General features: G+C 43.7%; 3 protein-coding genes across 27 annotated transcripts in view; 2 read left to right on the top strand and 1 right to left on the bottom strand.

Annotated features, from left to right (window-relative positions):
• MIB2 (MIB E3 ubiquitin protein ligase 2) overlaps nucleotides 1–1530 on the top strand; it is a 39080-nt gene extending 37550 nt beyond the window's left edge. For all 4 annotated transcript variants that reach the window (XM_023940488.2, XM_086860056.1, XM_023940486.2 and 1 more), the window contains one exon: nucleotides 488–1530. In XM_023940488.2, the coding sequence (XP_023796256.1) occupies nucleotides 488–729 (242 nt within the window). In that variant the 3' untranslated portion in view covers nucleotides 730–1530. The remainder of the gene's footprint in view (nucleotides 1–487) is intronic.
• Nucleotides 1531–4148: 2618 nt separating this feature from the next.
• Nucleotides 4149–20599, top strand: MMP23B (matrix metallopeptidase 23B). 3 transcript variants are annotated; one of them, XM_023940497.2, is made up of 8 exons: nucleotides 4149–8089; nucleotides 12064–12182; nucleotides 13860–13999; nucleotides 15188–15355; nucleotides 15992–16156; nucleotides 16361–16471; nucleotides 17312–17438; nucleotides 17975–20599. In XM_023940497.2, exons 1-8 carry the CDS (start codon nucleotides 7919–7921, stop codon nucleotides 18147–18149), a joined length of 1176 nt encoding a protein of 391 aa, XP_023796265.1. In that variant the 5' UTR covers nucleotides 4149–7918; the 3' UTR covers nucleotides 18150–20599. The 3 variants fall into 3 exon arrangements, with proteins under 3 accessions (XP_023796265.1, XP_086716220.1, XP_023796267.1); XM_086860094.1 differs by lacking the exon at nucleotides 16361–16471 and having other exon boundaries at nucleotides 7396–8089; nucleotides 17975–19469; XM_023940499.2 differs by lacking the exon at nucleotides 15992–16156 and having other exon boundaries at nucleotides 7557–8089; nucleotides 17975–19469.
• LOC111938641 (cyclin-dependent kinase 11B) overlaps nucleotides 19745–27351 on the bottom strand; it is an 18323-nt gene continuing 10716 nt past the window's right edge. For 11 of the 20 annotated variants that reach the window (XM_086860057.1, XM_086860060.1, XM_023940493.2 and 8 more), the window contains 12 exons: nucleotides 27193–27324; nucleotides 26383–26448; nucleotides 25707–25882; nucleotides 25130–25220; nucleotides 24770–24891; nucleotides 24345–24450; nucleotides 23677–23798; nucleotides 23419–23526; nucleotides 22950–23066; nucleotides 22574–22722; nucleotides 21244–21433; nucleotides 19745–20217 (listed from right to left, as the gene is read on the bottom strand). In XM_086860057.1, the coding sequence (XP_086716183.1) occupies nucleotides 20125–20217; nucleotides 21244–21433; nucleotides 22574–22722; nucleotides 22950–23066; nucleotides 23419–23526; nucleotides 23677–23798; nucleotides 24345–24450; nucleotides 24770–24891; nucleotides 25130–25220; nucleotides 25707–25882; nucleotides 26383–26448; nucleotides 27193–27324 (1472 nt within the window). In that variant the 3' untranslated portion in view covers nucleotides 19745–20124. The remainder of the gene's footprint in view (nucleotides 20218–21243; nucleotides 21434–22573; nucleotides 22723–22949; nucleotides 23067–23418; nucleotides 23527–23676; nucleotides 23799–24344; nucleotides 24451–24769; nucleotides 24892–25129; nucleotides 25221–25706; nucleotides 25883–26382; nucleotides 26449–27192; nucleotides 27325–27351) is intronic. The other 9 variants (XM_086860061.1, XM_086860064.1, XM_086860063.1 and 6 more) reach the window with 1 other exon arrangement.

Genomic DNA, 27351 nt, shown 5'->3' with positions numbered 1-27351 from the left:
CAGGAATCTCAGACAGGATTTAAAAAAACACTCAAACCGTCAAACCGTCCCAAACACACCCAAACTACTGAGCAAGTAAGCAAAGGCTGTAAAAAGCATCATCCCGAGGCTTTTTATTTGACCCCTGGCCGAGACTGAGTGCAGAGAGCGTGGTGTGAGCGATGCTGCTGCTGAGGGGCAGCTGTTTCTGTCATTGCATGTAGCCAGTAACTGTATATCATTCCAATCCGGGTTATGTTGTGTTACTATTAACCAAAAATGTCCAGCTATACTTACAGGCTCCTTCTTGTAATCCTTTACATTCCTTTTCCAAATTTCCAAATCATTGGTATTGAAGGGAGCCTTCAGTAACATCATTGTACCATCTGGTCCCACTGCTTCTCTAAGAGGTGCCTGCAAAACTACTGGTTGTTCCCTAGCTTTTGCCCTAATATTGTCTTGGGTTTTTTTGACCTTGTGTGTGCTTAACGCCAAGCTCTGCCCACAGACAGCACAGAGGTGGAGTGCAGCCCCAGCTCTGAGTGCACGGAGCAAAGGAAGCTGATGGAGGAGCTGCAGAGCCGCTACCGGCAGATGGAGGAGAGGATCACCTGCCCCATCTGCATCGATGACCAGATCAAGCTGGTGTTCCAGTGCGGGCACGGCTCATGCCCAGACTGCAGCACGGCCCTCACAGTGTGCCCCATCTGCCGTCAGGCCATCCGTGAGAGGATCCCCATCTTTGTCTGAGGATGCTTCGCTGCCCTGCTGGCCCCAGCCCTCCTTTGCTTCCCCTCCCTGCAGGGGCTTGGCTCTCTGGAAGAAGGAGGGAAGTACAGGAGGGATGTGTCAGGAGAAGGAGGAGTCAGAGTCCCCTCTGGGGGTCTCCCAGGGATGGGACAGCCCCTCCCTCAGTGGGCTGAGGGAGTGTGCTGCTCATCCACCGCTGCCACCAGACCCACCACACTTCCAGAGCAGAACTGAACAGATCCCCTGGGATGTTCCAGGGGCATCTAGGACTGCTCTAAACTCCCACTCAATTCCCGAGGAGATCCTGGGGATCAGCTCTCCCAGATGTCAGGGACAGGGAGGTGATATCCCCAGACAGCCCCCTCTGAACCCTTGGGGCTCAACAACAGCAAACCTGGATGTCAGGAGGTCCTAAAGACAGAGTGTGTGCCTTAGAGAAAAAGTAGTGAACACTGATTGGAGAAAATCTGTTACAACAAATATTTCTGACCTCTAAGTGACACTCTTCATCTTCTTCTTCGTCTTCTTCTTCTTCTTCTTCTTCTTCTTCTTCTTCTTCTTCTTCTTCTTCTTCTTCATTTATTTTTTTTTTTGGCACAGCTATGTGTTCAGAGATTCCTGAGCTTTCTATCCATAATGCCAAAGGCAGATGTTAAATACTCCAAAGTGTAAAGAAAATAAATAGTAATAATTAAGATACAAGGAGGAGGAAAAAAAATTTGTTTCTTTGTTTTGCAGAAAAACTTAATAAAATAAAAATATATATTTTCCTGAGCATTAAAAATGAATGTACAAACAGTAGCTGCACTGTGGATCCAGCTGTATTGTTTTCCAGCTAAGTGAAGAATTATTATCCACTGAGTCATGCTGTAAGGTAAATTTTGGTGGAAGTGTGGCTGTTTGTGTGAGGTCTGGTGACACAATGATGCCCAAACCTTCTGTTTGTTACGTATTGGAAGCAATATTTAAACAAACAAAACAAAATGCCCATGTTCCTCTACTCCTTTTGTTCATTAGCAAAGAGGTGGCAAATCTTTTAAAGAAATGTTGAACTGTGTGGAACGTGTGGTGATTATGGGAATATTTATTATTTATAACCCTGTGGTGTATTGAGAAAGTTATTTCACCAATTCTTGACTTCTAGAGATAATGTTTATCAAAATATTCATTTGAGCTTGTTACAGTTCCAATAGATTTTTTTTTTTTTTAATCTGTGAAAATGGATCAGATTTAACCCCTAAATTATTTGTTTGACTCATACTTAACACCCAGATAACCTGAAGCTGTATTTCAAAATCAACTTTGGTCTAAAAATCAGAGGTGCAGATTCTCATTATTTCCTAGATGTCCATGCTGATGGCAATCCCTTTGGAATTTCCCCAGAATCTTTGCTGGGCCAGTAAAATGAAAGTGCTCAAAAGTACAAATCTGAGCCAACTGTATCCTGTAAGAGCTGCTTTTATTTACCACTTTTTGGTGCAGGGGTGATAATTTTGCAGACTATTACCCCAGCCTCATGCTAAGTTTTTTAAAAAATAATTTATTCATGAGCCTCTCCATAAATCCAGAATGCTGAAGGATATTTCACCTATTTGTGCTGGCACGAGGAGAGAGAGGACAGAAGTGACAAAATGTTCAAAATCTGTCATGTAATGATCATCCCTTATTCCAAAGGTCTCCTTTTATTCAGGAAAAACAACATGGAGCGTCCGCTTCATTTTTATTAAATGGTTTCTTTGGGTGCTGAATGAAGAGAGGCTTCCAAGTGATTATTTTCCCTAAAGGAAAAAAAAAAGTAATTGCAGGAAGAGTGCAGTCTTTGACTTCCAAGCTGTGCAGCTGTTGCAGAAGACTGAAGTTGTTTAAAAAAATATTTTTTTTCTTTCCTGTCTAATGAAAAGAGATTTTGAAGGGAAGAAAGAGCTCCCTCAGTTTTATGTTTTATCTTTTTTAAATTCAAGAGGTGGCAGAGAAGGCAGCAGGTGCCCCTTTGTGCCAAGAATGTTTTTGGCAAACTTTTCCCCCCATGCCAGTCTCAGCTCAGGCTTTGGAAGAGGGAGGAAAGTTCTGTTTTACATTCCTTGATAAACCTGCATCAAATCTGCTGAGAGATCCTGAGATGGGAGAGCTGGGGGAAGATTTTCCTCCCCTTTTTGTCCTTTTCTACCCTTTTGCTGTTGTATTTCTTGCTGTGTTTTTGATTTCTTGCTGGTTATAGAACACGGAAGTTCCTGCTGCTGCAGGGAGGGAAGGAGATGCCAGAGCAGTGGGCAATGCTCCTTTAAAGGCAAATATCGCCCTTTGTTAATTGGTGTGGGTAATGAGAAGCTTTCTGCTTGATGTTTGTGACCAGCTGGTCTCCCAAAAAGGAGACTTGGATGGGTCCTCTGCAAAGGAGCTCCTGGGACTTCTGCCATCTCTTGGATGCAGCTCTGGGCCTTAGATATCCCCAGGTTTTTCTGGTGTACAACTTCAATTTTAACACGTCAGCTCCTCTCAGACTTGGTACAAAAGGTTTCCACATCTTTTAGTTTGGAAGTGTGGCCAAAGCTGTATTTTACAGACAATGTGAGACTGAGGTAGAAAAGAGAGGGAGATTTTTCTTGCAAAGCAGAGTCACATAATGGACCCATCTCTCCTTTATGTTATTTGTGCTTCTCCCAGGATTTCAAGAGGATTGGTCCACCCACAAGTGGCATAATACTATTAAAAATAGGTTATTAATACATCCCACCAGAGAGCAGAGACAAAAGTATCCCCACCCAGGGTGCAGTTCTTAGTTCATTATGTGTGTTTTGTGAAACCTTTCTCCCTCATTTCATCCCCAGATTTCTGTTCCCCATGGTCAGGACTGCAGTGCTGAGCACCTGCCTGGGTCAAGCCAGTGCAGCACTTCTCTGAGCAGCAGCTCAAACTGTCAGTTAAGCAAAATATTCCTTTTTCTTTGCCAGCTGGAGCTGTTTTCAGTTCATTTGTTATTCATCAGACCATGGATTTTTCTAGGAACATCAGCAGATGCTGATCACAAGGGGCTGCAGGGTAGAAAGTGGGAGAATTCTCTTTAGACCCCAGACATTCCTGTTCTCCCTCTCCCTGGGGAGCATTGCTCCCTCTTACAAAACCTTTTTTTAGCCCGTGATCCACAGAAAAAGCACAAATTTTCAGTGCCATTCCCACAGGAACCATGCAGGAATGTTGGGTTGTTGGTTTTATTTTCTTTTCCCCCCAAGCTGGGAGCTGAAGGGCAAAATCTCTAAGTGCTTTTTGAAGGGAGGGCTGTGTGAGGTTTTCCTGATTCCTTTCACATGGGCCAAGGAGGAGCTGTTCTGTGGTAAATCACATTCCCTGCAGATGAAATCCTGATCCTGGGGCCTCGAGCCGTCAGATTTTGGGTCCTTCTCCTTTCCCCACCTCCATGCAGAATTCCCAATCACAACAGGGGAAGCTGATGGTGGTGTTTTGTTCCAATGACAAGGAACAAAACTTATCCAATGATAAGGCTCTTATCCATGAATAAACAGAGATTTCATGAGAGGTGAGGTTCCTTTGGGACAGTCAGAGAGCTCCACTCCCAGCACTGATGGTGGTTCTCTCTGTATCACCTCTTAGGACAGGTTTTGCTGTAATGTTTGTTGGGTTTGTGTTATTTTGGGGATTGGGATGAAGCAGTGCCAGTGTCCTGAGAAATTAAGTGGAGATACTGAAAATTGTGCTGAAAAAAACATTTAAAGGAGGCTGAACAAAGGAAAGAGAAATGCTAAGAATAATCCATAAAGGTTAAAAAAAATTATTTCTGAGCTAAAGGCTGCCCTGGGGAAGGGAGCCATGTGTTGTGTGTTATGCACAGCCCTGCTTTAAGCCAAACATTTCAGCAACTGAGTGAAAAGAGCAAAGCTGAGGTGATGGAATGAGGGGGGTGCATCATGTTGTGCAAATGATCCCGAGCTTTCTGTTCCCAAGGCCTCTCTTTGTGCATTGTGGATTTTATGCAACTTTATTCACCATTCCTTCCCTCCTGACAGCTGCTCAGAGCCTGCTGCTTCCCAGAGCTCGGGATGTGCATCCCTGGATGTTGGCTCAGAAAATCCCAGCTCCCTACAAAGGAGAATCTGGGGAAGACAAAGCAGAGTCAGTTCTGTGCCCTTCCCTGCTCCTCTTTCCCTGTTATATCACATGGATTCCCTTGGTGTCATGAGTTCCACTGCTTTGAGATAGAAACCAGTGCCAGGAATGTTTCTGCTGCCCAAATATAGTCAGCATGACAGATCCTGCCTGGAGTCCAAACCAAATATCCACGCTCCAGAACCTCTCAAACTCAGCAGAACTCTGGAGCTGCAGCAGCAGTTGCCTGGTGAAGAATGGGGTGTATTTCCAGCAGTGTCAGCAAGGATTCTGGTGGCTCCAGAGGAGCAGGGACTTTGTCAGGAGCATTGCTGGTGTGCACAGCAAGGAGCTCCTGAGACTCCCTCTGCTCCATGAGCTGTATCTGGGAGTCCTGAGTCTTCTCCTCATCTGACTCTCGTTTCCCTAAAAAACAAAGTTTGTCTTGGCCTCAATGCTGAGCTGGTTTCTCAGCAAATATTTGGCTTGAACTTTAATCATTATGAAAGCTTCCTGCAGCCAGGGGTTTGGTGGGGTTGGATGTGCTGAATTTTGGTGTAGATGGGCACAGTGGATGCGGGGAGAGAAGGCAAAGTGCTTTCCAAGAAACTCTGCTTTCTGATCCACCCAGGGATCACCTGACAGGGGAGCAGGATCCTAAAATGTCGCAGTAGTTGTGAATCATCTCTGCAGCCCAAGATTCCCAGTCAGCCAGCACAAGATAAAACAGATCATGTGCAGCACAGTCTCTTCTCATTCAGAATCGTTCTGTGACTCATGGAAAAGGGTTTTCTTGGCTATGCTGACCCTTGGTAGCTGTATGGAGAAGTATTCAGGAACAGTGAGGTCCTAAAAATGCACTTTACTAAAGCTTTGTGCACTCAGCTGTGCTGAGATGTATTTCACAAAAACTTTTACCTTCTTTATATTATGAAGAAAATTTTTGGCTCCCTCAGGCAGTGCTTGGAGATTGTGAGTCCTCAATATTTAAAGCTTGGGTTCTTCTGCTCCCCTTCACAAAAATGAGTGCCACAAAAATAAGGCACTGAGTGGGTGCCTGGAGGGTTTCAGGTTCCTGTTCTGACAGATTCCACATTGACCTCAGGCAAATCTCTTCACCTGCTCTGAGTCTGTCCAAGGAGCAGGACAAAGCTCTACCCTGAGTCTGGACTGGGGGACATTCACTTGCCCCAAAGGACCAGGCTGCTCCAGCAGGAGGAGAAGTGGGTGTGCAGTGCATAAATTAATGTCTCTCTCCAGCACTGCCGAGTCTTCCTGGCTCTGGGAGAGGCACTTAAAGCTGTTCTGTGACTGAAACTCAATGTTCTTCCAGCTCTGTGTTTGATAAAAATATTTTTCTTGCAAGACAGTGCTGCCTTACTGGAGAAGAGCTCTTGGCTGGAGGTCTGGAGTCCCATTCCGAAGCAGGTTTTTCCTTCAAGACTCCTCTCTCAATCAGCCTTTCAGTTCTCATCTGCATGCTCTAAAAGAAATTTTGAGAATTTGGGCACTCAAGGCATAGATCAGTTGAGTTTCTCCCTTGGTGCTGTGATTGCAGCTCAAACCACAAACAGGGCTGCATTTGCATCTATTTCAAGCTCCAAATGCAGGATTTTTACAGTCATGCACAGGCACATTCCTTCTGCCAGTGGTGCTCCTGAGGAAGGAGGAATCATCCCTAGAAAGCTGCAGCAAGCAGCTGAGGGCAGCCAATTCCACAGGAGGGAGAGCCCTAGACCATGCTTTCTGCTCTTCCTCTTGCTCTCAGCTTCCCTTTGTAATTCTGTCCCTTGTTTCCTTGCCTGTTACTCCTTATCCTGTCCTTCTCCTGGGGTCTGAACCACTGCTGCACTTCGTGGTGTTTTTTCTTGGTGAGAATTGAAAATGTTCATGAAATTCTACACCCAGACTCACTTACTTATCCTGAGTTGGTTAAAAGCTCCAGGCCAGCTTTAGGCTGAAAATATATGAAACTAATAAAATGTTGCAGGCTTGATTATGAACTAGGGTGGAAAAAATTCCAATTAAAGCACTTTTTATTATTAAAATTACAAGGCTTTTCTGAAAACTTTCAAATGCCTCAGATGCCCCTAATGAATTTTTACATGACCTTCTCCCTCCCCGGCATTTGCTGGTGGCAATGGGAGCTTGCAGAGTTCTTTTTCCTCTGTCTGGTCCTGAGCTGGGGTTGAGTTCACCCCACTTCAGGACCAGACAGAAAAGCGCAGCTTTTGTCTCTGGAAACCTGAGAATTTCTGAGTGAGCTTTCTCAAAAAGCCTTGAATTGATTCTTGTCTGGAGCTTGGAGATGCCTCAAAGAATCTGCCAGCTGAAGACAAGCTGACAAACCTCTCCAAGCCAGTCCTCCAAAACAAGAGTGGCCTGAAAACAGTCAATAACCCAAGCACACCAGAAACTTGCAGATGCCCAGCCAAGTTTGATGGAAGAGGGTCTGGTGTTTACTTTTGTATGAGTTTGTAAACTCCCCGAACAGTTTCCCAAGCAGAGAGCCCAGACTGCTCTCCCAGCATCTCATTTTTCATCCTGAGGACAGCCCCAGCCCGTGACAAATGATGTGGAGCATCCCCAATGACACATTCCAAGGGGTTGATGTCTCCCTTCTGGATTCCTTTTGCTGCCTCCTCCCCCTGTGGTTTGTTGTGGGGGTTTTTTTTTGTTTTTTGGTTTTGGGTTTTTTTATTACTAAAGCTGACAACTGCAGATTTGCCTTCTGTTGCTCACACAGTTAAAGAGAAGAGTTTGTGTCCACCCCAGCTTGTTTCACTTTGCTGCTGCTCCTCCGCCAGCCCAAATTTCAGCTGCAGTAACACAATCCCACTTGGCAGAGCCTGAGAGAATCTTTGCCACATTGGAAAGAGGCTTAATGTAAAGTCTACTTTTTTCTTCTTCTTTTTTTTTAATTTTTTTTTTTTTTTTAGAGCTTTTTCAAACTTCCCTGGTTGTGCACAGCTCTGGCAGTAGCTGCATGGCTGCTCACAAATGGTCCAAATGTGAGCTCAAGGATTACAGATGCATTCTGTGAAGGGAATATCTTGAGTGCTTGTCCCAAAAACTCCTCAAGAACAACATGGATCAGGCTGAACAACTTTCTTCAGGCAGAAGGAAAAGCTCCTTGTCCCTGGAGAAGAAAAAGAGCAGTGGCTGGAGAACCACACTGGGGTTTTTGTGTCTGTTCCCTGTGCTGGTTTTGCTGGTGGTTGTGGAATATCCAGCTGGAGCTGCAGTTCATGAAATTCAGGTGAGGAGAAGGGGTCTGATCCTCAAATGCCTGGGAGGGGAGTGGGGTATCAAAGAGAGGTGCAGGTGTGCTCTGGTTAGAGGCTGGAATCTAAATATCTAAATAGGTAGACAAGTACCTAATCTAAATAGATAAATATACCCAATAGGTCTATAGATAAATAGATCTAAATAGCTAAATAGATACAAATAGATCTAAAAATATAAATATCTAACTAGATAAATCTATAAATCTCTAATCTAAATAGATAATAGATCTCAGTCTATAGACAAATCGATCTAAATAGATCTATGGATAAAAAATATCTAAACAGATAAATATCTAACTATATAATTCTCTAAATCACTAATCTAAATAAATGAATAGTTATAAATAAATCTATATGTAAATCTAAATAGAACAATGGATCTATAGATAAAAAATATCTATACAGATAAACATCTGTAAAGCCATCAAGATGTATTCAGGACTGTTGGAACCCCTCATTGCAAAGGATCCCAAAAGATAATTGTGCACCCCAGTGGAATCAGGTGGTTGGAGCTGTGGGTGCAGCCTAAGAGAAGCAAACAGGGAATTCTAAGAAGGTTGGGGAGTTTTTCCTTGGAGCTTTGGCTGCTCCTGTGGCTTTTCTGCTTTCCTAGCCGAGGGTGATGTGGCATTGCCTGGTTTGGGATTTCTGAGGCTGGATTTCTCCCTGTACTCCAGAGCTCGTGGTGTGGGATCCAAACTGGAACTGCAGAAATCCCAGCTGCGTGTTTTTGGAGTCCATCCCTCCATGGGATACATTGAATCCAGGGGGAGCTTTGGCAGAGCCCTGGGGCTCCCAGAAGCTCACCTTCACTTTCTCCTTTAGCTTAATTTTAGCCTTTAATTTTATAAAAAAGAATCTTTAGGTACATCCTCTCCTGGTTTTTGTGTATATGAACATCCTGGCACTGCCCCCTCATTTGCATCACATGCTCAGGTTGTTATTAAGTACTCCTAATTCAGAGTGATGTTGCTGTTTGACTTGAGGGGAACTGCATAGCTGGGAGGGAGAAGGGAATTCATTACAATCATTACAGCTCAATGAAGTAAATTACTGGAAGTCTGAGTGCACAGGGTGAATAATTCAGAACAGGGCTGTTGGCCCTTCATACATGTATTTTAAATTTTCAGTTTATATATATAATTTATATTAGTGTATATATAATTTATATTTTATATTAGTGTATATATAATTTATATTTTATATATTATTTATTATATATAAAATTTTTATATATATATATGTTGTTGAGAGAGAGAATTGAATACATACCCTTCCAGAACATTTGGAGTATTTGAGACCTTAACCCACAGCTCACTGGGTTTCTTCCTGAGAGTGTCTGAACTTTTCAGTTCTGGGTAGCCTCAAAATCCTGGATATTTGTCATCCAGACAGATCCTTTGATCCAATCTGTGCTGTGGTTTTCTGTCGGAACCCCACACCTGAGCTGCAACCTTTGGATGGTTCCCCACCCTTCCCCGATTAATTTTGCAACACTTTTTGTTAATTAAAAGCATCTTTGTTGCCCCAGTGGTGGCAAAATCAGAGACTTGAGAAGAACAGAGCCCAGGAAAAAGGTTTGAGCAAAGACCTCAGCACCTCCTTTGATCCAGCAGTGATTGATGCTCTGATCACCCTGGTTTGGATTTTGAGGAGAAGTGACACATTATTTTAATTTTTCATTTTCTTTGTTCAGCACTAATGGCTTCAAGCTTTTATTCTCAGTAGTTACAGAAAATACAATGATTTTTCTCCCCTGGGGCTGCAGTTTTCCTTGCAGGAGGAGAAGCCAGCAGGCTCTTTCTGGCTGGATTTGTTCTCTGCTGGTGCCCAAGGGACTGGGAGAGCTCAGGATTCCCGTGCTGGAATTTAACAGCCAGAGGAGCCAAACTGCTCCCTGAGCTCCAGAAACCAGGAATGGCAACAGCAGTGGGGTGGATTGTGGAGGCTGGAAAGCAAATCCAGAGTGTCCTGCCTTTGCCAGAACACCCAGCACAAGGACAGAGAAATCCTGAGGAGTGTCAACACCTCACTCACCCCAGGATGAAGTTAACACATCTCCTGAGTCAGAATCTTCTGTAGCCTGACAGAATTCCCAGGAATCCTGATGCCAGGATGAATGAATGTGTAACCAACCCCAATCCTGGCACGGGATCCTGGAGAAAACAAAGGTGGGAACTATTTGCATAATTCTCCTCTACTTGAAAGAACTGTGAGAAAAACAAAAGGGGAAAATATCTGATTATCCTGTAATTATGAGCTGATCTTCTCCAGGCTCCTCTTGCAGCTCCTCCACCTTGCACCTGTTATGCTTAAAAGGAGGCAAAATTTTCCTTTTTTATCCAGGGAAATGTGGCTGTCAGATTAAAATCAGAGATAAAACCCACAGGGGATGAAGGGAGAGGGATGAGAGCCAGTGACCCATAGCCCATGTGCCCAAGGAGGAAAGGGCAAGGCCTTGAGCTGAGTGAACCCAAAAATGTGATCCAAATCCTGCCAAAATCTGCAGCCAGCAGGGAGGTGTTGGCTCCCAGCTCCATCCCATCGTGGTCCTCACAAAGCTGGTGCTAGTTTCAGCTGCAGGAAACACTGAAATCTGCCCTTGTAGGAAAGAAAGGTGCTTGAGATTGGGTCAGGATAGAAGGAAAAGGGCTGTCAGACTTGGTCAGGAGAAGGTTTCCAGCCTCTTCAAGCTGTGGAAAGGTGCTTGTGCTTCAGGCAGGACCCAGAGCTGTCACCTCAGGCCTCTTGTCTACTCTTATGACGACGAAGGATGTGGGTTTTTGGCTCTCAGGGCCTCATTTCTTCCATGAGGAAATTGCAGACAGCTCCTGCTGCCTGTGGAATGTGCTGTGAGGCTGGAAAGAGGCTCTTGCTGCAGCTTCTGTACCATGGCCACTTTCTCTGGCTCTAGGGAAGTGCCTTGGTGCCTCTGGAGCCCAGAGATTTTCAGTGTCTTAGCACCAAAAAGGGGAAACAGAACTGGAAGACTTACAAAAAACCACGCTGGGTCCCATTTGTTTCCCTCCAGCTACTAAAAGGCTTTTCTAGCTGCAGTCAGATGTGTCACAAAATTCAATGTCTTTTGCTCTTCAATGCTTTAAGGGCACTCCAGGTTTTCCAGGGCTTCTGTTTACTTTGAAGGCATTTCAGAGCTCTCTGAAAGAGCTCCCTGCACAAAGAGTTGCCTGTTTTACTAATTTCTCCAATTTAACAATTCTTCTGTAGTGAGGCTGGGGAGTGATGGCAAAGAGAGGAGGAAATGAAAACTTTCCAGGTATAGCTGCAGTACTTACTGTGGCCAGAAGCCTTCTGAGGCCTCATTTCTGCTCTCCAAAAGGAGAGGGGCTTTTTTGGGATGATGCAGGATTGATCTCATCTCTTGGATACCCCTCAGGCAGAAGTAGTGGTGCTCCCCGGCCCCAGGTGTCCTGCTCCATCTAGTTTTTTATTTTACACTGTGATGCCTTGGAGTGGCTACCTAGAACAGAGGCTGGATAAGGTTAAGAGAATAAAGTAGGGATTTATTAAAGGTCTTCAATAGGCACACCTTGGGCAGTGAAAAACCTCAGAGGGGCTACACCCAAGATGGACGATGGTCACCAGTTTTTCACACTATTATATTTTTGGTCCATTTAAATATCAGGGGTTAGTCCTCCAATTACAGCTTCAGGTAATGAAGTAATTTACCCCGGTTCTCCCCCACAATTCACTTTTGTTTATACTTTGTGGGGCCTGAGGCAGTGAGGTGTCCTTGATTCCCAGGCCTGGAGAGGAATTGCTGTGTCTGCCCAAAATGGGAAGGCAGCAGCTCCCACTGTGTGTGGAGTGTAGAGTTCTGCATTAATGCACTACAGGATTTGAAAAATATAAAGGCTAAAATCTTAAGGCATCAACTGTCCTGGAGTCTCTCTCATCTCCTCCAAGCTCCTGTTTTGTCTTTAAGGATGATGTCCCGGGCTCAGCTCTGCTCATCCCAGCTCCTCCTCGGCCTGCAGCGCGGAGCAGGCGATACACGATCACCCCAGGCCACCTCAAGTGGGACCACTTCAACCTCACCTACAAGTAAGGCCTGGAATCAGCCCCAGAAGTGATCCAGGGGCCTGAATTTTCCTGCTGTATCCAATGGCTTTGGATCTTGGCCCTGTGGCTTTTGCTGAGCCATGGGCCAGGGCAGGGAGAGCTGCTAAAGCCACTCCAAAGCAGGAATATTTTGACAAACACTCCACCTCTCACTGGAGTGAAACTGTTCAGGGCAGAGTCAGGCTCCCCACAACAGGGACCTCCCTCAGAAGGTCGTGATTGAGGATTAATTATGTTATCCTGGTGGGTTTTTTAAGAGTTCAGTATGAACTTAAATCAGCACCAAGGGCAATCACTGTTGAAAGGTGATCTCAGGATTTCTGGGATTTCTGGGATCTTAGCGCCGATGGATTTTAGCAGTGTCTCTCCTTTCTCTTTGGGAAAAGTCTACTGACAAATACACAATAAAAAACCCTTGATTACAATTCCATGGTGAGGGAAGGCTCTGCTCCTTCCCTTCCTGCTCATTCCAAACAGGCTCAGCCTCATGAGAGCCTTCACTGCCCAGGTTTGCCCTCACAAAGAGACTGGCTTGGTACGAAACCTTCTGCTCCCTTCAGGATGTGCAAGGGGAGAGCATAATCAGCATAGCTGAAAACCATCCCAGATGGATATGCCCAGCTTTTCCCAGTTGCTGCACTTGAGGCAGTTCCCTGAATGCAGATTTTCCTGTGGTATGAAGTAAGTTCCTGGGAGACATCTGCATTTTTGTGGCCCAAGGAGGGCTTCTGCCAGTCTGCACCATGAGTTTCCCCACAGTTTGCCCTGTGGCCTAAGCAAAAACGTCTCTTGAGTGCTGGGTTTCAAGCAAGACAAGCACCCTGATCAACTCCAGTGGTTATTCTCAGCCGCTCGGTCCATATTCCACAGCATCAATGTGATGGATGGCAAATACGGCATTTATTGCAGGGAAATTTGACTTTTTATAGCCTGGGGTCATTGTGTTACTCCCATCTGCTTACATCACACTCAGGTGCTATTGGCTAATTACAAGGGGCCTTGCTATCCTAACAGAAAGGGGGGTTTGCTAACTTTCCGTTACATCCCCAGTTCTTCCTCATCGCCAGGCCCTAACTACAACACTTGAGTCTCTGTCCTAAGTAATGAGAATTTGTTTCATAGGAAAGAACTTCTTTCTCTATAGATTTTTTCCAAAGGAAAGAACTTCTTTCCCTGTACATTTTTTTTCTAAGCAAAGAACTTGTTTTCCCATCAAACCTTTTATGTTCTTCGTAACTTTTTAAAAAGTTCTTCCTGAAAGTATTCCACACCAGTGGAATATCCATATCCACTGGAGCCCAAGGGTGAGGAACAAGAATTCCCTGCTGTTGGAATGCAGCTCTTCTTCTAGCAACAGACTGGGATAGACCAGGATAAAAACAATTTTCCAAGAGAACTTGTGCTGAAGAGGAGGAACAAAAGCTGTAGTTAGTCCAGAACTACATTCTGCATTCTATTGTAAAGAATATCAGGAATTAATTCACCCCTCTGGGGGGGTGATTAAATATTGTTAACATCCAGCTCAAGCTACTCCTAATTCCAACCTCCTGCAGTGAGTTTGTGAAACACCAGAGAAGTTGACTGAAGCAGTCCTGAGAGCCTGCACATGTTTGAGGAAGGACTGGCATTTTCCTGAGGGTGTCCTGTGTGTTCCTGCAGGATCCTGTCCTTCCCAAGGAACCTCCTGAGCGCCAGGGACACGCGCCGGGGGCTGGCAGCTGCATTCCGCATGTGGAGTGAGGTGTCCCCATTCAGCTTCAGGGAGGTCCCACGGCACCTCCCCAGTGACCTCAAAATCGGTGAGTCCCCGCCGTGGGGTCCTGCTTTGGGGCAGGGAGCTGTGGTGTGTGTGAATTCCAGCAATTCCAGTGTGTAATCCAGAATCTGGGAGGCAGGAGAGCATCCCTATGCTGTGTGGACTCAGCAGGGCCTCTTGGATAAGGTTTGGGGTGTCCTTTGCCTTTAGCCAGGCAAAGAAAAACTACTTCTGTCTGCTCAAGGAATTCTTAATGTCACAATTAGCACTTCCTGTGAATCTGGTGGTCGGGAAGCTTCAGGCATTTGCCAAAAATGAACCCTCAAATTCTGCTGCTGGGATGGAATCCCACAGATAGGGAAGGCCATGGGAGAATAAGAAGACACAGGTGGGGAAAGCTACAGGAGAATAAGAATTGAATCCACAGATTCTTACTCCATGGATGGGGAAACTGAATGTTGGAAGGTGGAGTGACACACCCAGGCTCACAAAGAGCCACAGAACAGGTGAGGGATTCAAGCTGCTTCACTTGACTGGGTTCAGTCTCCCTTTTGCTGATCCTATTGGAGCAGTCACTGTTCCATCCCTTCCCTCCTCCCCTCCATGGCTCTGTAGCTGTTCCTGAATTTCCTGGGGCCTAGAAAAGTTCAGTGCTGAGGCATTTTCTGCTCAATCCCTGTCAATTCTTCCTGGGAATTCTGAGTGTGAAGCAGAGATTCCTTGTGCCAATGGCCCAGCAGATTCACCCTCATTTCATAACATGTTCCCCTCTGGTGCTGCAGGACGTGATGAGGCTCCCTGGGGTCTGACCTACCACTATGCGGGAGCTCCAGGTGCCCAGTTCCAGGGATTCAGGATCCACTGTGATCTTCCTGCAGCTCTGACTCCAAGGCATCTGCTTATTTATGTTCAAAATGGAACAATCCAGGGGTTTTCAGCTCTGTCCAGCTTCTCTCTCAAAAAGATAATTTCCACATGGTCTTGCAAGAGGAGCTCAGCATTCCCTGCTGGACCACAAACTGATTTGTGTCCTTTGGAAACAGCTCTAAATCCAGGGTCAGCACAGGGCTGAGTGTTGCCATCAGTCCTGACAATTGTTTTGCATTTATCTTTCCTTTTGTGGAGGCTGGAAAACACCTGGGATCCCATCGGAGACCTTTCCAGTGACCCAGGGTTTTTCTGGGCAGGCTGATCCTGATGGATAACCCTCAACCTGCTGCTTTTTCCACAGGTTTCTACTCCATCAACCACACAGACTGCCTGGAGTCTCTGACCCACCACTGCTTTGATGGCACCACAGGTGAACTGGCCCACGCCTTCTTCCCACCCCACGGAGAAATCCACTTTGATGACCATGAGTATTGGATCCTGGGGAACACCAGGTTCAGCTGGAAGAAAGGTAACACAGGGAGCACATGGAATGCCTGGGATATAGATTTTAGTCTGGGATTTACCTGATCTGGGAAAGTGATGACAGAAACAGTTGGAGTTTTATTGTGGGGTTGGAAGTTGTTATTCCTCTGCCCTGAGCCCAAACTGTGTGATGGCACAGCCAATTCTTGCTGGAATTATTTGAATTAGTGAAATTCTTTGGTAGCTCAGCCACATCCTTCAGTTAAAATCCATGTGCTGGATGCTGCCAAGAGGCTTGAGTTTGACTCCAGGCTGTGGAGGTCAAACAAGAGCATCTTTCAGACTGGAATTTTCCCAATCCCATTTCTTCAGCTCAGGGCTGTGGGGAGCAAAGTGAGCAGGAAGCTGAGGAGGGTCAGTGTTGCACTGGGTCAAACACTGCAGCTCTCCTGGAGCCTGGCACTGCTCTGGGTCCTGCTACTGGGAATGAGAAGCACATGGGAATAACTGGTTTGATTTGGGCCCAAGCAGCTACAGAGAATAGGAACCTAGGGCAGTGCTGCCTGTTCTAGTGCTGAAATCCTTCCTCTGGTTTTACACCTCACCAGGAGGAATTGTGTGATAAAGCAGAGCTGTACACCAACTGTACAACACCATTCCAGCTGGTTTTCCTTTCCCCCAGGGGTTTGGCTGACAGACCTGGTCCATGTGGCAGCCCATGAGATTGGACACGCCCTGGGCCTCATGCACTCGCTGAACCCCAATGCCCTCATGCACATCAATGCCACCCTGACGGGCAAAAAGAGCATTTCCCAGGATGAAGTGTGGGGAATCCACAGGCTCTATGGTGAGGAATCTCTGCAGGCCTTGCCTAAAGTGGCAACTGGATGCTGTGGAGCAATCGTGGTGTCACATTCCACCTCCTGTTGTTGTGCTCCTGCTTTAGATCGTTCCCCATCCCAGCTTCACCTTGTTCTTCCTGACATTTCACCTAAATCTGGTTGTTCAGTCTCCCCCAACCACTCTAACACCTCATCTCCTCCTGTTCCAGGCTGTAAGGACAGGTTATTTGTGTGCCCAGTATGGGCAAAAAAAGGCTTCTGTGAGAAGCGCAGGAAGCTGATGAAGAAGCACTGCCCATCCATCTGTGACTTCTGCTATGGTATCCAGCGAGTTTTCTGGGATTTGGGCTGGGGTCTGTACAGAGGGAGGAGGTAAAAGTGAGGCTGGGATAGGCAAGATGCTAATTTCATAATTCAGTGGACACAAGTGATCCAGCTCCAAGCAGCACAACAGAGATGGTGTCTTGTATATCTGAGTCCAGATCCAGGCCTGTAACGAGGAATGATTAAGCATTTATGGAGTGGAACATGAAATTGTCCCATTCCCCTCTGGTTTAGCTAAGCAAGGCAGAGAGAGGGGCTACAGAGCAGGTCCTGAGGCAGAGATGAGACAGAAACAAGACAAAAACATCTCCAGCACAGCTGGACTGGAGCTGCTCCCCAAAACAGGATATAAATGATGTTAATCACCTTATCCAGCCTTTTTGGGTCCAGATAAGGAACTATCAGGACTAGGTCAAGTTGCTGCAGCTGTGGGACTGAATTCAGATGAATACTGCTCTCCTTGGGGTATCCTGGATAACCAGTGCCTCCTTCTTCAGCACAGAGGGTTTTGGGGTTTTTTTTTGGGCCACATTAATGAGAAATGTAATCAGATAATTACAAACCCAGATATTCCACAGGCTTTTCACACACTGGACTGTTCATGTCCTCTTCCACAGCTGTGAAAGGGACAAGTTTGATTTTTATCCATCTCAGTTTACACGCCACAAAAATTTTATCTTCACACATCAATCATGTTATTTGTCTATTCAAGAACTGCTCAGAGGAGGCACTTTTAAATTAATACTTTTAAGGCTCCTTAAATGATAATTTTGTGAAAGCATTTTGGGGTGGCTGAAGCTCATTAACTGCTGCCATTTCCTTCTCTCCCTGGACAGAATTCCCATTTCCAACAGTGCCCCCCACTCTGCCCCCATCAAGGACCAAAACCAAGACAGTTTCTGAGGGCAGGAATGTCACCTTCCGCTGTGGGCAGAAGATCATTCATAAAAAAGGCAAAGTCTAGTAAGTGCTCTGTCCTTATCCCAGGCCTTAGGAAACTCTGCATACTGAAATCCATGAGGAAGAATGACAAGAAAAGGGTAAAGCAGAATGGAGTTTATAATCTGCAGCTCAAAATCCAATTTTTATATATAGCACAAAGCTAATTCCTACTACCAAGCCGAATTCCCTGGCTGTATTCTGAAAAAAACCAAAAACATAAAATTTAAATTTATTCTTTCAGGTTCTGTTACTAACAGAATACAGCCAGGTATGCTGTATACTTCTGTTACTAAAGTATGAAGAAGTTCTGGATGTATCAAATTTAGGTTGGCTCAAATCCATGAGCTGGTTTAGACTCAAGGACCCAAATTTCCATCAACTTTCCAAGATTCAAACTCCAAAATTATGCATGATTATGCCCTGTTAATCCTGGTTATCCACCTGAAATAAAGAGTAAAACTCAACTGTGTTTTGTAAATCTGTACACTTACTCATCAAAATTTATTAGTAGAAATAACTAATAACTAGTATTATTTTCATTATTTTTCTTCTAACAGCTGGTATAAAGATAAGGAACTTCTGGAATATTCATATCCAGGTTATTTATCCCTAAATGAAGATCACATGAGCATCATTGCAAATGCAATTAATGAAGGAACTTACACTTGCATAGTGAAGAAAAAAGAAAGAATCCTGACTACTTATTCCTGGAGAATCAGACTGAAGCACTGACACAACCCTGGAAGGAGCCCTTCAGTTCCTGCTCCTTCTGCTTCCAGTTGTTTCTTCAGCATTTTAGATTTAATCTCCAGTAGTGCAACTAAATTCTCCATCAGCTGCTTCAGTACCTTGGGCAAAAGAGACTGGGACTGGTTACTGGAATGTCAAACTCTTCCAGATTAATTTTAATGTTAAAGAATTTATTGACCATTTGCTGAACAAAGAATTAAAAAACTTTTTTTTTTTTTGTAAGAAAAGCATCAGATGCAGCTGTGTGGGGCACTGTGAACTGCTTCAAACCAGGAGCAGACTCTACTGCAGTCCCTGGGACAGTGGAATGGCAGGAAAAGGACAAGTTTAACATTCTCCAAGTGTTTTCCTGCCATTTTTCACATCCTGGTGCACTGCAGTAGAAGAAATGACAAGGCTAAGCCTTAATACTACTTTTATTTCACTTGTCAGGAGGATGAGGATCACACAAACCCTGTTTTGCTCCTCAGTTGTCTGTTCCAACACGTTCAATTCAAGGATCCACAGAACAGCTTTTTTCCCCCAAGTTCTTTCCTGTGGTTTGAGGGTTTTCCTCTTATCCCAAGATGCATTTATTGCTCAGAGCTCTGTCCTTGACAGGTCTGAGCTGCTCAGAGTTTGGTCCCTGTAGGGTCTGAGCCTTGAGGTCCTGTGGGAGATGAGGTGATCTCCTCCCTCAGGATGAGGTAGAAGTGCCACATCCAGCTGGAAAAGAGCTCAGGAGTGGCTGGCAAAGCTGGGGGCAGGGAAGCTGTGAAGGAAACAATTCCATGCCATAGCCAAACTATGCAGAGGGGTCATGGTTTAATCCTTCAGAGCTTCCCTGCACTCTGGCTTTTCAGTGGGTTCCTGGGGAAGCTTCTGGAATCAGGAATGTTTCAGCTGTTTCCCCTTCAGGGCTGAGGGGAACAGGAAAACAACAAGGCTGCTTTCCCAACTCACCACAACTGCAGCACGTTCACATTCCAGCCCAATGGCCTTTACCCAGGAAAACTCTCCAAAACAGACTGAAACTGATAAAATGTTTATGATTTGAGTTAATCCCTTACTGGCCTGGTGCCAAGCTGTGATTGCAGGAAAATGTGGTGTTTTCCAGATCTCCCTGTTCCCAGAACAAAGTGACAGCTTCACAAATCAGGGGCTCCAGAGGATGAGATTCCAAAATGATTCCTCCACTCCTCTTTCCCCAGAAAGGACTGGAATGTGGCCTTGCATAACCACTAAAACTGAGTTCTTCTCTGGATGGAAAAGGGGCATATTTAAAAAAAAGACCTTTCACAAAAAATAAAGTTTCAAGTCTCCATATTGAATCTTTTTGATTTATAAAACAATAGAGTAACTTGTTTTGCACCACTGTAAATACATTTACAGAAAAAAAATATCTGGTCAGGGAGTATCAAACCCAGCCCAGTTCTCTCCAAAGTTAACAGGACACAAATCTCAGAATTGTAATTTTTCTTTTTGCCCCAAATATATTCAGACACAAACAATTTACTTACTTAAAATAAAAAATAAACTCTTTACTGTCACCAACATCCCACTTTGTTGCATGTGAAGCAATGAAATCCTTCACACTATGAAACAATCGAAAATTTATTTTAATTCTACAAATTTACAAGGAAAACAAAACAAAAAATTCAACAAAAAAACCTCTAAAAATAGACAATAAACTGTTCCAGGACTGTTATTTCAAGTTGTCCTTTGTCACAGCTTGTGATGATCCTGGGGTTTTCAGGTAACTCCAGTCTTTTAATGGAATGCAGCAGTTAAACTCCACATTGATTTATAAAACAAAAGCCTTGGAATCTGTGGTAATCTGTGAGTTTTTTTCACAGGGAAAAACATCTGGTGCCCCTGACACAGAGAATAGAACTGGGGCACTGAAATCCACTCACATGAATGGTGCTTCTCTTTCCTTTGTGGGTTTTTTTTTCCCCCCGCCTTTTTCATGTTGAGTTCAAAACTTGAGGCTGAAGCCAGGTCCTGCAGCAGATGCTCCTTGATTTGTGGTGGTCAGATGGAAACCTGTGTCCTTCAGATCATCGTCACCCTGTGAAAACCAAGCACAGAGAATTGATCAAGGGCGGTGCAGCTGCATTTATGTCTCCAAAAATCTAAACAACAAAAATAATCAAAATATCTCAAGATGAGAAACAAATGTTTGACTTTGTGGCGTCACAGTTAAGGTTCATGCTGGGTTATTCATAATCTTTAAATATTGCTATTTCAAAATTTGCCATTGCTAAAAGCAGTTTGACTGTTGCTAGTTCCTGTACCCACTTCTGACTGCATGAGAGAGATAAAAAAATGGGTATAAATAAGTATAAACTTCACTTATTGAGCATCTAAATACAACATATAGTGCACATCCTCCATTGCAATGTTTACACCCTGAAAAATCAAGGCTAAATAAAATTTTTGTATTACTTAAACTGTGAATTGAGTACAATATAGTACAGTGTCATTTCAGCCACACTGCAAGATGGAACATGTAGTAAGAATTTTACAGAATTAGGAACCTAACATGCCATACTTACGGGGCCAGCACAGTTGCCATGGATAGATAGAAGGGATCTATCACAGAGAGAACACCAGCCTGGCCTCTTAGGAATTCTCCAAGACCAGAAAAAGACATCTGTTTCTATCCCAAAGATCTGTATCATTTACCAGGCTGTGGGTTTATTTCGAGCCCAAATTTAAGAGCTTAGATGAAGTTGTAAAACAATGAGTACTTTCAAAAGAGAAACTGCTCTGCACTAGGATAAACCAGACATTTCCGATTATGCCTTGAAATGGTGATTCTGGGAGCAGAGCAGTAACCGGCACTGGCATTTGGGAAGGGAAGCTGGACCTTCCCTGGGCTTTGGGAAGAAAACCTGGACTTTGCCTGCCAGTCCAGGTGAATCTTAGGATGCAAAGCAAAGCCCAGCCCTGGGGCAGGCTCCAGAGCCATGCCACACTCACCAGCACTGATTTTGGGAAGGAAAGCTGGACTGTCCCTGGCAGTGCAGGTCAATTTCAGGATGCCAAGCAAAGCCCAGTCCCAGGGCAGGTTCTGGAGCCGTGCCACACTCACCAGCTGGCTGTAGCCCAGCCCTCCCTCAGGGGGCCGAGGGCTGGTGCCCCTCTTGACCCGCTGCTGCTCGCTCTTGGCTGGCCAGGTAGGAAACATGGAGGGGTCAATGGGCAGCGGGGTCTCTCGGAAGTACTCATGCTTCAGCCCATCCTCGGCCGTGATCCGGCGCGCTGGGTAATATGTCAGGAAGCTGCCAAGGATGCAAAAATGGGAAATTTTAGTTCCACAAATTGTGAATTGTTCAGGAACGTGGTTGAGGGTTTTGTGATGTTTAACACAGCTCTGGTGTTGGGTACTGGGGATGGTTCTATTACTGGTATTGAGTGTAATTCTATTAATTTAGAATAATTCTATTAGTTGGGTGCAATTCTATGAGTAGGTATTGGGTATAATTCTGTCCCTTTGCTTTAATTCTATCAGTGGTATTGGGTGTAATTCTATTACTTTGGTATCATTTTATTACTGGGTATTGGGAATAATTCAATTAATAATGTATAATTCTATGACTGGGTATTGAGTGTAAGTCTATTCCATGGTAATTCTATATTAGAATTATACACAATACCAATTCCATGGGTATTGGGTATAATTCTAGTAACTGGGTATTGGGTATAATTCTATTAATTTGCTTTTAATTCTATTGCTGGTATTGGATATAATTTTATTACTGGTTATTAGGTATAATTAGTATAATTCTGTGACTGGGTATTGGGTATAATTCTTTTAATTTGGTTTAATTCTATTACTGGTATTAGGTATAATTCTAGGACTAGGTAATGGGTATAACTATTAATTTGGTATAACTTTTTTACTGGACTAATTTGGTGTAATTTTATGACTGAGTATTGGGTATAATTCTATTAATCGTTCTATTATTTGATATAATTCTATTAATTTTGTATATTCTATGACTGGGTATTAGGTGTAATTCTATTAATTAGGTAAAATTCTCTTAATGATTGCTGCCACATCATCTAACAGAGCTGATTTTTAAGGCAGGCTCCTCCATGAATCTGTAATTGATGGGACAGCAGCTGGAACTACACATCCAAGCAGCACAGCTCTGCTCCCAGAGGTGTAAATCACTGGATAACTCAGACCCTTGGATAATACAGATACAGCTCCGAAGGGATCCAGGACAATTGCATTAGAGTATTTTACAATTTTTGCTATTTCCAGAGAGACTTTAGACATTCTATTAACACACCAGGTACTCTGGTAACACAGTGTAACTGCACAGCCTGGGTTTGATTTTAGAAACCTTTCACAACACAGAAAATTGTTTTCCTGCCTACATATTCCCAGGGATTCCCTGGAATTCGGCACCCACTTGTTCATCAAGTCAAAGCCCTGGTCAGAGAGCAGAGCACCGAATCTCTTGCGCAGGTTGTTGTAGGGATATTCTGTGAAGGTCATTTTCTTCACTGCTGGCAGCTCGTTGTAACCAGGCCAGATCTTTTCACTGGGAGTACCCAGATCCTGCAAATTAAAATATCTCTTTAATAAACTCAGAGTGCAATCTTTTATTTATTCATTAGGAGTTAGGAAGTATCCAGAGAAAACAGACACAATAAATCATGGTCTCAGCCTACCCAAAGTGTTTTAAAGCAGATTAAGGCTGAATCTCTGTTAAAAGAGCAATATGCAGTATTCCTATATTTCCACTTCTAAAAACAGTCAAAATCCCAAAACATTAAAAAAATTACCTTAAAAACCTTGTTAATCTGGTCGATTTCTGACTTCCCTGGGAACAGCGGCTTCTGTGTCAGCAGCTCCCCAAAAATACACCCCACTGACCACATGTCGATGGCTGTGGAATATTCCTGGAAAGAAGGGAAATAAAATTACACTTCAGAAAAATCAGGAAGATATTTTCACTGATTTGTTTGGAGGTGTGTTGCAGCTTTTGGGGGATTTATTTGGGTTTTTTTTAGCAGAACACACAAAACTGTTTTGCCACAATCCATGGAAGTCCATCACCACTGACCACATCAGCATTCCAAGGGACAACATCCATCTGTCACCCACTCACCCTCTGTCTGGGGAGGATGGAAGGGTTTTAGATGTCATTAGGAGGAAAGACCCAAGCATGTTCACACTTTGGTTGTGATTTATAAAATACAGTCAAGCCTGCAGTCACTGCTCCAGCAGCCAGAGGAACAAGGAGGAACTCACCTTTGCTCCAAGCAACAGCTCTGGAGCTCTGTACCACAGGGTCACAACCACAGGGGTGTAGGGCTTCAGGGGAGACCCATATTCCCTGGCTAATCCAAAATCTCCAACCTGAAAGGAAAATAAGCAACATTTACAGCACTGTTCATTCACCATCAGTACCATGATGGCCATCTCACAGAACTTTGGGCACAGCTATAACTGTGCAATTCTGCAGAACGGAATTTGTTCTGATTTCCTCAATTTTTTCCTAATTCTTACTTTCAAAATGCCCGAATGACTGAGCAGCAGGTTGGAAGTTTTCAAGTCTCGGTGAAGGATCCAGTTGTCATGGAGGTGTTTGACCCCTCGTAGTAACTGAATCATCAAAGTTTTCACTTCCCCTGGAATCGTAAAAAAAACCCACCATGTATTGAAGAAAATAAATCTGTTTTTGTGGTTTTTTTTTTTGGAGAACTGGGAAAAGGGGAGGAAGGAGTGATAAGTTAAAAGCACAGTATAGCCTGCACCTTAAAAATGTGTCACAGAGCAGCAAAATTCATTTGGGCAGCTGGAATTCATACAAATTATGCCCAGAAATTATTGTCTTGCATAGAAAGCAGCCAAAATTAAAGCCCAGTATTCTTTTCCAGCTCAGCACAGGGGAAACTCCCCCAGTTTCACCTCTGAATAGCTCCACCCCAAACGCACAAACTGGATTCATCACCAGCTACCACTACAAGGATCACCCAACCCCTTAATTTGTGTCAAGTTTTACAGAACAAACAGAAAAAGCAAGGAAATCTCAGTTCCAAGAAACACGGGACATTCCAAAGCAACCCATGGCACTGCCTAAAGCCAGCTCTCTGCTGCCAGCAGGGTCATTTCTGCCATTTGTGTTGGCCACTTTTCCAGCTCTGAGAATTTCATGGTACTGTGGCAAACAGTACCTGGCAGGAAAGGCTGTTTCATTGTTTCCATCAAGCTCTTGAGGTCATGTTCTACATAGTTCATCACAATATAGATTTTATCCATGTTACTGCCCACAACGATCTCCTGCAACACAGAACCAGATGAGCAAAACCTGCACATGGTGTTTAAAAAGCATCCAAAATCAATTTTAGAAATATACTGGCAAGAGAATAGAGGCTGCCATTGGTAAAATCCTTAGAAATGTATTTTTTCTATTAATAAACAGCTTATTGTTTTGTAAAACATCAGATTGTGCACAGTGATCTCTACACAGCCTTAGGAGCAGCACACAACTGTTCACAGAAGCAAGATCTGCCAGGGCTGCTGATGTTTTCATATTTAAAAGCCAAGAGGAGTATTTCAAGAACAAAGGTACTTGAGACATAAAAGACTGCAACCTTACTCTGACAGTGACAATATTTAGGTGCTGTGCTTTCAGAATTGTATTTATTTCTCTCAGGGAAGTTATAGGAAAACCTTCCTTCTCCTTTTCCATTTTCAGTCGCTTCAGAGCCACAATTTCATCTGCAAAGGAAAAACATTTCCCATCACACAGTTAATAAATACATATTACCAGGTCCCCCAGTGTTCTCTCACTGATTAAATATTTAATTAACTGTCCTGTTTTGCCTCAAAAACGAGCAGCTTGCTGGTAAAGAAATATTTTAAATAGATTTTGTTCATCACTGAAAAATGCAGAAATAATTTGCACATGAGTGCTGCCCTAAATACCCTAAAGAAAGTGGAGGGCACTGATACCCACCAGTCTTTTTGTCCTTTGCCCTGTACACCACACCATAGGTTCCTTCTTCAATCCTGTTCAAACACTGGAATTCCTCCACACTGCGACATCCCTGAAAAAACACAGGGACAGCATTTACTCCTCCAGCGTCTGGGGGAAGGTTTTGCTTTTTTAAAATTTTCCGCACTTTCGCAGTTAAAATTTACCAGAATAATTCAGCTATAAACCATATGAGAAAGGTATCTTTGCGGTTTATTTTTCATAGAGTTTCTAAAGGAATCCTGCACAGAGCTTGTGTTTCAGCAGATTAACTAAATTATTCCATTCACTTTTGCACAGAATAATCTTAAGTATCTGCCACAAAGGCAAAGGCAGCAACTCACCACCTTTCACAGTCAGCTTTCACATAATTAATTAGTAAAAATCTGATTTGTATTAGCATTTCTACACTTCACTGTGGGCTACATAAAGAATAACCAGTTTCTGTTCATGGTAACAGAACTCTCAAAAGGATCTATTTTCAGATAGCAATGCCAAGATAACAGACATCAATGATATAATTACCTTCTTACCTACATCTAGGAGGGTGATCCCCTACCTGGAGTGCAGGAAGATACTTGGGAAGCTCCTGTTTCAGATCAATGGGGGAGGAAGCTGGAGAATCAGGAATATATTCCCCTTCTGTCATGGCATTGGAATGAGGGGATCCCTCCCCGACCTCCTCCTCCTCCACCTCGCTCCCTGCAGAATCCCGATCAAATCTTGACTCTGGAACTTTAAAAGTCAGAATCAGTCGTGGAAAGAAGAGCTGGCTGGAGTAATTAAATAGCTTTAGGCAAATAAAGGTGGTGACAACATTGAGCGCTGCAAGGGACAGGATCATGGAGAAGCCAAATTTCTCCTCTTGGCAAAGGTGATGCTTTTAAGAATTCACCTACCATTTCCAGTGTTAAGGCAGCAGGTCAGAAAAAAAAAAATATCTCTACACCAAAATGAAAGACACCTGAATGAATGAAACCTAGGATGTTTCATTCTGATTGCAAAACTCTTTTGATGAGAGAACAGGACAAAAGAACACAAAATGAAAGAGAAGGAAACATCAGCTCATTAGACTGATTCACTCTAAACATAAAGCTTGGAGCAGATTTCAAGGAATTTCTGAATTTGACACGAGAATAGCGTTTCAATCTTCTAAATATTTGTAGAAATACATTTATTTAGCTGCAAAAATTCAGCCAAACACTTATTTAAAACAGTCAGTATTTGCATTGTACCAACTGGGATGTGGTTTCCATTCTCCCGTTCCTCCTCTTCACTCATTTCCTCTTCACTCACCTCCTCTGCAAAACAGAACCAAGTTTGATTAGAAAAACTCCACATTTCTGCAGCTCCTTGGAAGGCAAATCCCTGCTGAAATCCTCTCCTATCTCACCAGGCATCTGCACTGCCAGTGACCAAGCACTTCTGTTTCACTTGGACAGCAAATGCTTCCAACAGGGAACACAACTTTGTCTGGGAATTGGGAAGTGGGAAGGTAAATAAATTATGAATATTTGCTTATTAACTGTAATTGATTTTAAAGAAAAACACCCAGCCATCAGAGCCTGCTCTTGTGCCTTTTCTTTACTAATTAATGACAAAAGCTGCACAAGCAGCTGTGCCCAGACTTCTTTACTGAATCTTTTGTTATTATGTTTATTCGTTTGGAAAGAAGTTCTGAAATTTTCAACAGAAAATAATTCAAAATTATAAAGATATTTGGATTTCACCACCCCCCAAAGACATGCAAATTGTTCTCTGCAGAGTATTTGATGTGTTACAGAACCACCTGAACTGCTGACCAGTTATGGAGACAAAAATGGCTTTCAGGTTTCTGATCTGGCTTCTGAGATGAAGAATTGGTATTACCTCTACACAAAAGGATAGAACAGGACTTGTACTTGGGTTTTTTCTTTTTAGTTATCTTGACCTGTGAGGTCTCATCCTAGCCTAGACTAAGAGGAAAGGAAAACGTTCAAATAAAACAACAGAGGATGAGAAAAAAAGAAAATCACACACCCCTGGAAGCCCTTTGTGATTCTCACCTGCTGATTGCTCAGACACTTCCTCAGAATTGCTTCCTGTCTCCTCCTCCTCCTCCTCTTCTTCCTCTCCCTCTTCCTCAGAGCCTTCACTGCTGGACTCTTCCTCCTCCTCTTCTGAGCCTGATCCAGATTCTGTCCAGAATAATCAGGCACTTAACA

The sequence above is a fragment of the Cyanistes caeruleus genome, chromosome 22 (assembly GCF_971803275.1).
Source record: "Cyanistes caeruleus chromosome 22, bCyaCae1.hap1.1, whole genome shotgun sequence".
Lineage (NCBI taxonomy): Eukaryota > Metazoa > Chordata > Aves > Passeriformes > Paridae > Cyanistes > Cyanistes caeruleus.
This window is presented reverse-complemented; position numbering and strand designations above follow the sequence as displayed.